The sequence below is a fragment of the Pelodiscus sinensis genome, chromosome 9, assembly GCF_052426305.1.
Source record: "Pelodiscus sinensis isolate ZL-2025 chromosome 9, ASM5242630v1, whole genome shotgun sequence".
NCBI classification, from domain to species: Eukaryota; Metazoa; Chordata; order Testudines; family Trionychidae; genus Pelodiscus; species Pelodiscus sinensis.
The window spans coordinates 36,262,801-36,276,039 of NC_143060.1; the positions used below are offsets into that span (position 1 = coordinate 36,262,801).

The 13,239-nt window shown below is 37.1% G+C and overlaps 1 protein-coding gene across 2 annotated transcripts in view; it reads left to right on the forward strand.

Moving 5' to 3' along the window:
* The window catches only part of LOC102445788 (BTB/POZ domain-containing protein 8), a 104,988-nt gene that overhangs the window by 29,714 nt on the left and 62,035 nt on the right, over positions 1 to 13,239 (forward strand). For both annotated transcript variants that reach the window (XM_089780534.1, XM_075936526.2), the window contains exons 5-7: positions 6,561 to 6,650; positions 9,382 to 9,462; positions 11,578 to 11,674. In XM_089780534.1, the coding sequence (XP_089636660.1) occupies positions 6,561 to 6,650; positions 9,382 to 9,462; positions 11,578 to 11,674 (268 nt within the window). The remainder of the gene's footprint in view (positions 1 to 6,560; positions 6,651 to 9,381; positions 9,463 to 11,577; positions 11,675 to 13,239) is intronic.

Genomic DNA, 13,239 nt, shown 5'->3' on the forward strand with positions numbered 1-13,239 from the left:
GTGAACAACATAATGAGAAGTAAACGTATGAATGGAAAACCAATTAGCTGCCCTGCAAATGTCCTGGATTGGTACATGCAGTAGGATGATGATAGAGGATCCTTGCGCACATGCGCTGTGAGCCATCTGGAGCGGAGCCAGGATCTTGGCAAGGTCATAAAAGACCCTAATATCGGCTGGGATCCAGAGAGATTCTCTGGGAGTTAATTGGAAGGCCTTTCATTCTGTCCGTGATGGACACCAAGTGGTATCCACACACACACACAAAAACAAAACAAAAAAATCCAGATTACATCAAACATTGAGAGAATGGAGCATTTGCTCCTTGTTGGTGTTATGTGGCTTTGGATAAAATACCAGTAGAAAAATATCTTGGTTGGCATGGAAGTCTGAAACCACCTTAAGTAAAAAGGCCTGGTGAGTTCTAAACTGGACCTTGTCCTTATAATACACTGTGTAAGGGGGTTCCGATGTCAGCACCTTGAGTTCAGCTGATACTATTACTACTAGAAAAACCACTTTGCACGATAGATGCAAGAGGGAGCATGTTGCTAAAGGTTTGAAAAGTGGTACCGTTAATTTAGATAATATTAAGTTAAGATCCCATTGAGGGACCAACTGCCTCACATGAAGATAAAGCCTGTCCAACCCCTTCAGGAAGCAGGTTACCACTGGGTCCATAAACACAGAATAACCAGATGAGCTGGGATAGACGGCTGAGATGGCTGCAAAGTGTATTTTTACTGAAGACACTGAGCCCTTGCTGATTTTTAAATAAAGGAGATATATTAGGACAGTGTTTCTCAACCTTTTTTTGCTCATGGCCCCCTTCTGAGCCTCATTCATCATACACCTGGCAGTTAAGTTTGGGTGGCCCCCTCAAAAACTTACTGTGGCCCCCTAATGTTCTGTTTTTTCCATGTGGCCCTCTAGAAGTAAGGTGTGCCCCCCTGGAGAGCCATATGGCCCATGTTGAGAACCACTGGTCTAGGACAACTGGAATAGAGGCCTCTGCTGGATGTATGCCTTCTTGAAGGGACCAGACAGAAAACCTCTTCCATTTGGTGATGTAGGTGGCACGCATTGAAAGTTGTTCTGCTGCCCAGGAGAATCTCCTTCACCACCAATGAACAAGCTATCTCACAAGGGTTTAACCTGAGAGCATCCAGGCTATGAGATGGAGTGACTCCAGATTGGAATGCTGCAGACACCTGTGATCCTGAGTGAGCAAATCTGGAAGCATGGAAAAGAGGAAAGATGTGTCCACTGATAGGTGTGGAAGGGTGGAAAACCAACGTTTCCTGGGCCATGACAGGACTGCCATGATTACTGATGCCCTGTCCTGACATATTTTGAGCAGGACCTTGTGAAGGAGGAGCAGAAGCAGAAAGGCCTAAAATAGGCCTGAGGAAAGTGTCTGGCAGGAAACCTGGACTGTGGCCCAGAAAGGAACAAAATCTGTGGCATTTCCTGTTCTGATGAGTTACAAACAGGTCCACTTGGGGTAACTCCCACCTCTGGAAAATTAACTTGGCTTTGTCAGGATGAAGCAACCACTCAAGACAATGGAAAACATCTGAGGTGATCGGCCAACTCGTTCTGGAAACCTGACAGGAAGCCTCCAGGTGTATTTCATGAGCGATGCAAAAGTCCCACAGCTTGATGGCCTCTTGACACAGGAGGAGATTGGGCCCATTCTCTTTGTTTAGGTAAAACATCACTGTGATGTCGTCCATTAAAACTGAAACGCAATTGCCCTGTAGGTGAGCACGGAATGCTATGCAAGACAGACAAACTGCACAGAGTTCTTTGACGCTGATATGTGTCAGAATGTCTGCTGGAGTTTGGAGGCCTTATGTCCAGAGATTGCCTAAGTGGACACCCCAACCCATTGCCAACATGTCCCTGACTAGGACTAGTGTCAGTTGCAGTGTAGAAAAAGGAACCCTGGTGCAGACATTCTGTGGATCCAGCCACCACTGAGGAGAAATGGTGATTATAGAGTCCAGTCAATCCTGATTTGGTCTGTACATTTGGGCCAGCTATGCTTGCAGAGGCTGGAGGCAAAGTCTGACATGTTGCACTACCTAAGTGCAAGCTACCACGTGGCCTAGCAGTTCCTGGCAGTAGTGATAGGACAAGTGGAAAGGCTTTATATTAGTGTACTCATCATGAGGAAGTGAGCTTGAGGAAGAGAGGCTCTGTCCTCTTTGGAGTCTTTGGCTCTGTCCTCTTTGGCTCCCAGCCGTGTACTGTTTGGATGAACCCAAACTGCTCTGTGGGCTGCAAACAAATGGCCTGTGTTGAGTAGCCCTGATATACAGAGTCATAACAGCGCCATTCTTGGGGGCTCTGCAGCCTACTGATGGATATGACTAGAGGAAAACCTTCCAATGACTGTGTACGCAGCACATGCACAACTGCTTGGAATGGACATGAGCAGTCACTTGAAGGCAAACTAGGATGTTCTGAAATAGACATAAGAAAATCAGCTGATTGTTTCAGTACCACATAGTGATTTGAGCAGTAGAGGTGTATTAAAGTGAGTTGCAGAAAAGTAACTTTGGGTATGATTGCATTATTAATAAGCAATTAATTTTATTTATCATCCCAGATTATAAGAAGTCATGTCCTCAAACTGCAGGTAATTTCAAGGCCCATCCTGCATTCCTTACCCATGAGAGTATTCCTTACTCACTCAGGAACAAATTATGCTGCTATGTGATTCAGATCATAGTGGCAGGAAACCATGGGCAAGTTTAGATTCTGTATCAAATGTATCTGGAACCTATACAAATGTACACTATAACACATGCAAAGAGACACCAAAATAGATATCATATATGCTAGTTTTCACTAGGTAGCCATTTTACTTAACATGAGTTATTTAAATGTTCAGTATCCTACAAAACAGAGCTTAGCATTCCAGTTGATCTGTTCCTGCTCATTGATGAAGCATATTTAGAGAGGAAATGACAAAAACAAAGACAACATATTTTGCTTGCAGGAGAGTAACTGGAGAAGGTCACATGTTCAGAATTCAGGGAACTATCACTTTCACATGCCCACAGCTATATACTGCAGCATACTTGTTGGATCTAGGGTTTGACATATTTAATTCAGATTAGCAAGATTCCAGGAAAGCTTAATTATTGCTGGCTGGTTTGTGAGAGGAATGGGAGAGAGATTGGACATTTTGGAGAAAAAAGAAACTATATGAAATACCAGTATATAAACTGACGGGGAAAAGAAGGCAAATTGTATGTTGCTTTGATCTTTATCCCATACAAGAATAAGAGTTTTTTAATGTATTTTAAAAGTCAGTAAGTTATAATGTGTATATAAAAGGAAATACCATTCTTCTATAGTATGTAACCTATTGCATTTTCTGCAAAATATATAACTGAAGCAAAGTAACTTTCAAACTTGAAGCTTAATGTCAAACTGTAAGAAATTAATATGAGTGAGAAAATCATCTGCAATTATACTAGCTAAGATAAAATGAAAAAAGGCTAGTCCTTGTGCTTTAGGGAGTACCCTAATCATGAGTTGGGGTCAGGAAGCAATTTCCACTCCCTTATCTCTCGATAGTTCTGCCTCTCTGCACCCACTCACATAATCTAGTATTGCACAACTAATTATATTATGGGGCTTTTTATACTCTTCTCTGAAGGACCTGGCATTGCTGGAGATGAATACTGAATTGGATGAATGATTTGGTTTTTGTTTTTTTTTAATGGGATGGAGTGGAATAAATCAAATAGGCTGATTTACTCCCCGTTATTCTTCTGAGCCTAGGAAAGGAGGCTGCTATAGGCTAAAAGGAAATAAAGTAGGCCTTTTCAATTAATTTCAGTTAATTCATATGATTAAATGAAAAAATTGTGATTTGTCACCGTTTTAATCACATTGTTTAACAGTAGAATACACGTTGACATTTATTATATATTTTGGGATATTTTTCTACGTTTTTCAAATACATTAGTTTCAATTACAACATATAGTACAGCATACACTAATATGTACACTAATATGGCCAACATACCAATATTTACACTGTAAAATTGATGATAAATAGTATTTTTCAGTTATCTTCAGACAAGTATTGTAGTGCAGTCTCTTTATCGTAAAAGTTTCCACTTACAACAAATATGGCCAAGGTACAATATTTGTACACTAATGTACAATATGTTGCAACTTACAAATGTAGATTTTTTTTGTTTGATAACTGTACTAGAAAATAAAACAATGTAAAATTTTAGAACCTGCAAGTTCACTCTGTCCTACTTCTTGTTCAGCAAATAGCTAAGAGAGAGAAATTTGTTTACATTTATGGGAGATAATGCTGCCTGCTTCGTATTTACAATGTCATTATAAAGTGAGAATAGGCATTCACATGGCACTTCTGTAGCTGGCATTGTAGGTATTTACATGCCAGATATACCAAACATTCATATACCCCTTCATGCTTTGATCACCATTCCAGAAGACCTGTTTCCATATTGATGATGCTTATTTTTTTTTAAATTAAATTTGTGAGTGCACTCATTGTGGGAGAATTGTCTGCTTCCTGCTCTGTTTAACCCACATTCTGCCAATTATCTCATGTTATAGCAGTCTTGTATGATGACCCAGCATATGTTGTTCATTTAAAAAATATTTTCACTAGAGATTTGACAAAACACAAAGGAACCAATGTGAGATTTCCACAGATAGGTACGAATTTCAATTATAGCACATAGTACAGCATACACAAATATATACAGTAATATGGCACTTGACCCAAGAGCTGACAACGTGAAGTGCCTTCCAAAATCTGAGTTGGGGGCATGCTTTCAGATGTCTTAAAAGAGCAGCACTCCAATGCAGAAACTACAGAACCAGAACCACCAAAAATGAAAATCAACCTGCTGCTGGTGGCACCTGACTCAGATGATGAAGTACCCTAATCATGAGTTGGGATCAGGAAGCAATTTCTACTCCTTTATCTCTCGATATTTCTGCCTCTCTGCACCCACTCACATAATCTAGGATTGTACAACTAATTATATTGCAATTATTTGTACTAGTGTACAAATATTGTACCTTGGCCATATTTGTTGTAAGTGGAAACTTTTACAATAAAAAGATTGCACTACAATGCTTATATGAAGAGAACTGAAAAATATTATTTTTTATCAATTTTAGTGTAAATATTTGTACCTTGTACGTTGACCATATTAGTGTACATATTAGTGTACACTGTACCATATGTTGTAATTGAAACTAATATATTTGAAAAATGTAGAAAAATATCCCAAAATATTTAATAAATGTCAACTTTATGTGAATATGCGTCAGTCAGCACTGCTTTGGATCATTATTGAGCAGAATCCATCATCAGTATGGACAGATGTCCTTTGGAATGGTGTTTGAAGCATAAAGAGACGTATGATTCTTTAGTGCATCTGGCACGTAAATATCTGCGACACTCGCAACAACAGTGTGTTGCAAATGTCTTTTCTTACTTTCAGGTAACATTGTAAATAAGAATCAGGCAGCATTTTCTCTGGCTTATTTAAACAAATTTGTTTGTCTGAGCTGACCAAGAAATAAGACTGAGTAAACTCACAGGCTCCAAAGTTTTACTTTTTTTTTTTTTTTTAAAGCAGTTATTTTTTTGTACATAGTTCTACATTTGTAAGTTCAATTTTCATTATAAAGAGAATACAGTACAATATTTGTATTAGGTACAGTACAATATTTGTATTGAACTGAAAATACTATTTGTTTTATTTTTTTACAGTGCAAATATTTGTAATCAAGCATAAAATGAGCATTGGACACTTTGCATTCTGTGTTGTAATTGAAATCAGTATATTTGAAAATGTAGAAATTATCAAAAAAATATTTAAATAAATTGTATTTTAATATTGTTTAACGGTGGGATTAATCATAATTAATTTTTAATTGCTTGACAGCCCTAAAATAAGGTATAGCTTTTCTTGTATTCATGTAGGAAGCACGTCCCATTTTATTCGAACAATATTAGAATTGTCTGAAACATACCTTTTGATAGAAGATAGGTCGATACTCTGGATTTACTGAAGCTTTAGCTATATCTTTCATAAACATTTTTATTAAAATCAATTTTCAATGAGTATCTGCAAGAGGTACCAGACCTAACTGCCAGAAGTATTGTTATATAAAGAATTTGAATTTAGTGTTATGTTGTAATATATTACAAGCTACAAACTTGTGCCTTTAAAAGATCTATCCCACTTTCCCTTGTGGAAGAACAGATAAATCACGTGGCAATAATATTAATATAAAACAGAAGAAATCAAAAGGTGTACTAGAAACTAACTTTAATTGAGAATTTTCAGTGTGGTATTAATTTTCCTCATTATTATAAGATCCTGAGATGAGTTGCCAAAGATACTGGGAGAAAAAGGTATGTAAGGTACAGAGAGATCTTGATGTGTAAGGGGCAAAGATCTAAATCAATCTCATCTAAGATTTTTTTCTTGTAACGAACATTTGTATGTAGTGAAATACTGCTTGTTTTTTTTTCCTCTCAGGGCCATTTTATGTGCCAGGTCTAGTTACTTTGCTGCTATGCTGAGTGGAAGTTGGGCTGAAAGCTCCCAAGAGCACATCACTCTTCAAGGGTAAGCATAGCTTTTGCAAGTCATATGGGAGCAAAGGTAGGCAATTTAAAATCACTGCAAAAATGCAGCAACCAGGCTGCATACAAAGCAATCTATATTAATCTGCTGTGGTACCTTTTTTTTTCTTCAATGTGATAAATATCTGGAGTAATATTTTGACTTGTTTAGTAGAGTGGTTTTAATGTTTGTCCTAAATTTATCAATGGGGGGGAGGGAGTTACCCTTTCCATAATACACATTTTAGTGTCCTACAGCACTCCTTCCCTGTTTAACCTCCTTTATGTGTCAAAAATGTATTCTATACAGCTGAACTGTCACATACATTTTCATAGCTCTTTGTATGTTAAAGCCCGATGCACACTTTGGATATAAAAGCAAATCAATTATTCATTTTGTAGGTCATTTTTAACCAATATGATTCAGGATCATTGTACACTAGGAAATTGAATCATTCATGGCTGGAAACATTTTGTCCACAAATGCTCAGAACAACATTGCTGCTAGTGTAGAGCAAGTAAAACTCTTCTAGAGTCTTGTTACATATTGTATGGATAAATCAGGGACTTTGGTGTCTCTGGGAATGTCTGTTCTGTTCCCTTTAACACCTCAAAATTTATATAATATATATAATTGTTTAAGATTTCCATAAAATATTAGTAAATGTTATCACAATATATAATGAATTACAAAGTGACCCTAATATTCATTAACTTCAATGCTCTATAAAATATTGGAAAGTGAACTGGAATTCAAGTCATTCAGATCCACTTTTCTTTATAAACAATCATGTTTATTATACAATGTTAGAATATGTATATACTTTGCCTTGTTATAAAATGGCTTAACTGAGCAATTCTCCACTGGTTTTTCCTCATTTTAGTTTCCTATTTTAATAACATTGCTATGATATCACAAAGGAGGTTTGTTCTGACTCTTTTTATTTTTTAAACCTACTAAAGCAGTTGCTATACATTTATCGGAAGTATATCTTTTATGCTATATAGTGAATTGTTTAAAAAAAATCAAATGACAAAATCTTAGTTTTGTACTTTCCCCTCACCCTGCTCCCTAGTAATTGATCTTCATCTTCCTGGATAGCTAAGGAATTTCAGTCATTATTTTTCAGTATTCTCCTGAATATTGTTTAATCTTTTTACAAGCATGTTCATGTCTAATTAATATCTCATGGTTTCCAGGTATTAACATCTAACTAGATCTTATTGTACTACTACTACCTTTTCAAGTTCAGTCTTCTGCTTTGTGCAGATTTTCATGTTGTCTCTATAAACACTTATGAATAAGTGCATATGGCTTATTCTGAAATAATACAAATGCTGCTTACGATAACAGCTGTCAAGACAGCAGGGAAATCTTTTCTTGCTGTTTTTATGGCTATCTTGTGTGCTAATGTAGAGACAGACAACTGTGTTGATTTTGCTGCTTAGCATGTTGCAACCAATTTTTTCCTTGTTTTTAGTCATCACTGTCTGTTGCTTCAATATGTCTAATTCTTAAAGAAATGTCTCATTAACATGTATGAATTGTTCCCATTTATACTAATAGGCATGGCACCTGGGTGTTTTGGGAATTAGATTTTAAGATTAGGATTAATATTCTGAAAAATGTGTTCACCAATATAAATTATGTTACCATTGACTTTAACAGTAAAATTTCTGTTGCCTGCAATGGCAGAAAATCAAGCCCATAGAAACTTTGAGTATTTTGAGATATGTGTACTGTGGTACACATAATGAATTTTTATGAAAAGTAAAGTTTAATATACTTGTTTAGTAGAGTAAATATACTTGTAGATTTAAGAAACCCATAAAACAAAATTGTTATTCTGAAATTCTGTTAAATGTGTTCAGTTAACATTATAAATGAAGTGTTGACTAGTGATATGTCTTAAGGATGCTTTGCATACAGGATATCAGTATACATAATTTCTAGTTTAGAGAACTAGAGGCTGAACATCTCTAGTCTGGAACTCTCAGGACCTGACCAGTGTTGAACCAAAGAATTTGCCAAATCACAGGAGGTCAGTATTGTCTAGCAGAATTACCAACACTTCCACTGCTTAGTGAGCTCTTAGAAGACATTAAGTGATAAATTAGAGCTAAATAACAGCACAGAACACTGAGAGCCAAGACTGGTGACTGTAAACAAAATATGGGACCATGGGAAACTTGGTCACACCCATGATAAGTGGACATCCAGCTAACTAAAATCATGTTGGACCATGGATATAGATGGACCAGATAGTGCCAGACTTGGGAAGGTCACCTGTGGTATGAATCGCAGTAAGAAGTAGTTTTAAGATGGTTATAACTTTAGTCACAAAGATTTACAGCATTGTGAAGCTTCTGTTGGACTGCTCACATTAGTGAAATTACTCACAAGTTGAAGTGTCATCGACTGTTGTTCAGAAATAATGCGTTTTTGTAGCTGTGTTAATCCTAGGACATTAGGCAGACAAGGTTGGTGAGGTTGTATCTTTAATTGGACCTGAAAGAAGAGCTTTGGGTAAGCTTGAAAGCTTGTTTCTCTCCCCAGCGGAAGATGGTCCTATAAAAGATATTACCTTACCAGCCTTGTCTCTCTAATTTTATTATTTCCTTTCCTTTCCATGTTTTTTTAGAGATGATGCATCTTCCTTCTGATTTATAAAATGTCAGGAATAGATTTTCTTTTGAACATGTCTCTTGTAGTGATTTTTCTTTCTATTTTGCAGCATAACCCATGTAGAAATGAGTGTCATATTGTATTTTATATATGGAGGAATGCTGGACTTCCCACACAAAGCTGATGCTGGGTATATGTCAACTTTTATTATTTTTAATTGAACTTTGTGCCTATTCTGCTTTTTCTCAATTCAGATTCAAATAGGAAATGCATCATGTAGTATAAATAAAACAAAGGTGTCGAATATAATCATCATTGCACCTAAATATATTTTGAGGAAATTACAAAAATAATGTATTTTTAGAGAATATCTTGTTATTTATTCAGTAGCCCTGTAGAATATTAGATGGAGAGAAAAATGTTTGGAAAACAAAGTATAGCCTATTATGCTAAAATAATATGACACTTTGTGCTGTACATTCTGCTTTTACTCAGCTTTCAGTGATCTGGACAACACAAAATGATATTTTGTAACAAATATTCAGAATGTAATATTGAAATAACTTTTTTAATTAGTGAGAGATCTCATTGTTTGTAAAATAATAGATCCACAGAAAGTAGTTGAACAGCAACATGAAATACTTGCAGGCAATCTTTTAAAAATGTTTGGTCTAAACCCTCTCTTGAGTAGATCGCTGGACAGCTCTAGGAAAATTTTTAGATATTTAGAATGGGATAGAACCCCTCCATTAAGGTAACAGGCTGTATTGGAGCCACTCTGTGGCTGGTAATTAGGAGGCTTTTGGCATCTGCAAAATCATGGATGCACTGGATCCACTCCCAAAATGTTCCTCAGTTATTGCACTGATTGGAACTATTTTCCATAGCTCTCAGTGTGCAAGAGAACACACGCTGTGGGTTAATTTTCTATGTTATCTCCTCTTTCCCAATTTTTTTCTTTAGAATTGCACTAGTTCTGTTACTCATTGGGGATTATATGTCTTTTGAATTGTAGTGGAGTGGTTTCAGGTAGGTAAGGTTTGTTCACAAACTTAGATACATGCTTAGTTTACTAAGCATTACATTTTGTTTGGATGTTACTGAGTCCTGGTCTACACTAGAAAATTATTTCAAAATAGTAACTTCTGCTTTCTGAGACTTAACACTTATTTCAAAATAGTTATTTTGAGATAACGGTAGTGTGGACACTCCATTGCTGCAGTTTCAAAATAACTACTCCCTAGAGTCATCAAACTAATTACTCCCCGTTGCTTTCTGGGGCTCTTTGTTGAGATAGCATGTCCACAATAGTGGAGCCTGCCTTGGACTAATTTTGAGGCTTTCCTGTAGCATGGACATGCTATTTCAAAATTGTTATTTCAGGAGTTATTATTTTGAAATAAGTTATTTCAAAATAATTTCCTAGTGTATACATGCCTTAACATACAATATTACAGCATTAGGATCCCATACAGTAAATAGGAGTTTCGGGGTGTTCATTGTAATCTGTTATATAAGAGCCATTCTTAAGTGTGTTAATAGATGTCAAGAACATAATTTTTGAGTGGCTTAAATCATTTGTTGTTCAAAGTTTTATTCCCCCAAGATTACATGAAAATGTATTTAAAATGGCCCCTACAAATCCTTGCGTGGAATAAGCCGCCACATAGAGATATTAATTATTTTACAAAATTAGTAGTTTTATAGTTTGTTCACTATGCTTTTCTGTTGTTTGGAAATAACTCATTACTGATGTAATACTCAGATGCCAGACCACATCCATAAGGTCATATATCACCTTTGTAGTGGGCAGCCATGAAATGCATAATCATCCTACTGCAGCAGCTAGAAAAGAGAACTTGCCCTCGAGGGGTTCTGAAAGCCTTGTAAAAATTCAGTGAGATTCAGCAAGCAGTTCTAGAAGCTCACTCTATGTTGTGGGTATTTTATTTTATTTCTTAGCTAGCTTCTGTTTGAACACTGTATTTTGGAGCATTCTAGAACAGTGATTTTTAACCTTTTATCATTTGCAAACCCTTAAAAATGTTGAATGGAGACATTTCTTAGACATAGTCTGCATACCCGGAATGGTCTGCAGACAACAGGTTGAAAGCCATTGTTCTAGACAAGTACTGTGTGCTTATACTTAATCTCTATACAATGGTGTATAGAAACTTCTGACTAGGAATAAGAAAAGGGTAGGGCAAAAGTAATTTTGTTTGTAAACTATTTTGTAAGCAAAAAATGTGGACATCCTGGTTGATTAGTGATATTATTAATCCTATCATTACTGCTTTTACTTCAGTCGAATACTGAGAATTGCTGATATGTATGGGCTTGACGGACTGAAAGAAGTAGCTATCTATATTCTCAAACGAGACTACTGCAATTTTTTTCAAAAGGTACGTGTATATCTTTCAGCTTTCACACAACTTTGTGAACTAAAATGCCTGGGTTGAGGGGAAAGAAATTTTTATAAGTAAAATCATTGAAATGTTTAATAACAAAGAATCATTCTGTTAACAACAAAGGTGCTAGGCTGGGCTGTACAATTCCTACACTCTTCTTCATAATTCCATCAAGTTAAATGGAATTACTAATGAAATAAGTACTGCTGGATCAGGTACCTATTTGTGTAACAGCAATGAAGTAGGCACAGTTTGTAAACTGTAGCAGAAAAAATGTAGTATTCCACTGTTATCAGTTAAACATATACTAAATTCCTTAGAATGTTTCTCATTGACATGTAGCTTTATGTTGTTGGACAGTGGTCACCAACGAATAGATCGGGATCTTGGAGCCTCTGACAGGTGATCCTGACTGGTTTGGCCACTATCAAGTGCTGGCACTTAAGCTGCCCCTTCACTCCTACTGTTGCGCATTTCCTGCCCTTTGCTTTAGATCTGTTTACCCGGGAGCCTCCTGTTTGCTGTGCAGGGGAAGGAGAGGAGGGTGCTGATGTCAAGGTGCCCCCTTCTCCCACCCTGTATCCTAGCTCTACAGAGCAGAGAGGGGGCACAACAGGAGTAGAGATTTATTTGCTGCTTTTGAGAGTGGTGCCTTAGCCCCACTGCTCCACCACCCAGGAGCCACCTGAGGTAAGCAGGATGCATCTGGAGCCCATATCCCAAACCCCTACGCAAGTCATGAACCTCCTCCTGCACCTCAAGCCCCTGCCCTAGGCCTGAGCAACCCTGCATCCAAACGCCCTTCTGGAGCCTGCAGTTAGAACCTCCTCTAGTACCCCAATTGCCTGCCCCAGGCTCAACTCAGAGCCCTTCTCACACTCCAAATCCTTTAGGCTAAGGCCAGAGTCTGCACCCCAATCCTCTGCCCCAGCCTGGTGAAAGTGAGGGAGGATGGGGGGAGGGAGGGAGAAGGTGCACAAAGGAGATGGGGCAAGGGTATTTGGATTTGAGGTTGCTCTTGGATTGCATTTAAATTCAAAAAATGATCTTGTGCTTATAAAGGTTGGAGACCATTGTTGTTGAGGATTGTATACAGATGTGTTGTATACTTGTATAATACATTTCATGGACATATATTTTTCAAGTATTTCTGGTCAGCTTTTGAAAGTTGAAAATTCAAGAGTTTTGAGATGAACATATTAAGTTAATGTCAAGTTATATAAAGTTTGCAAATGATACCAAAGCAGGGAGGGGTTGCAAATTCTTTGGAGATTAGGATTATAAATAAAAATGTCTGGACAAACTGGAGAAATGGTCTGACGTAAATAGGATGAAATTCAATGAGGACAAACGCAAAGTACTCCACTTAGGAAGGAACAATCAGTTTCACACTTTCAAAATGGGAGACGACGGTCTAGGAAGGAGTACAGCAGAAACAGATCTAGGGGTATCAGAGACCAGAAGCTAAATATGAGTCAACAGTGTGACACTGTTGCAACAAAAGCAAACATTCTGGGAGTTTTGTAAGCAGGAGTGTTGTAAGAAAGACACTTCTGCTG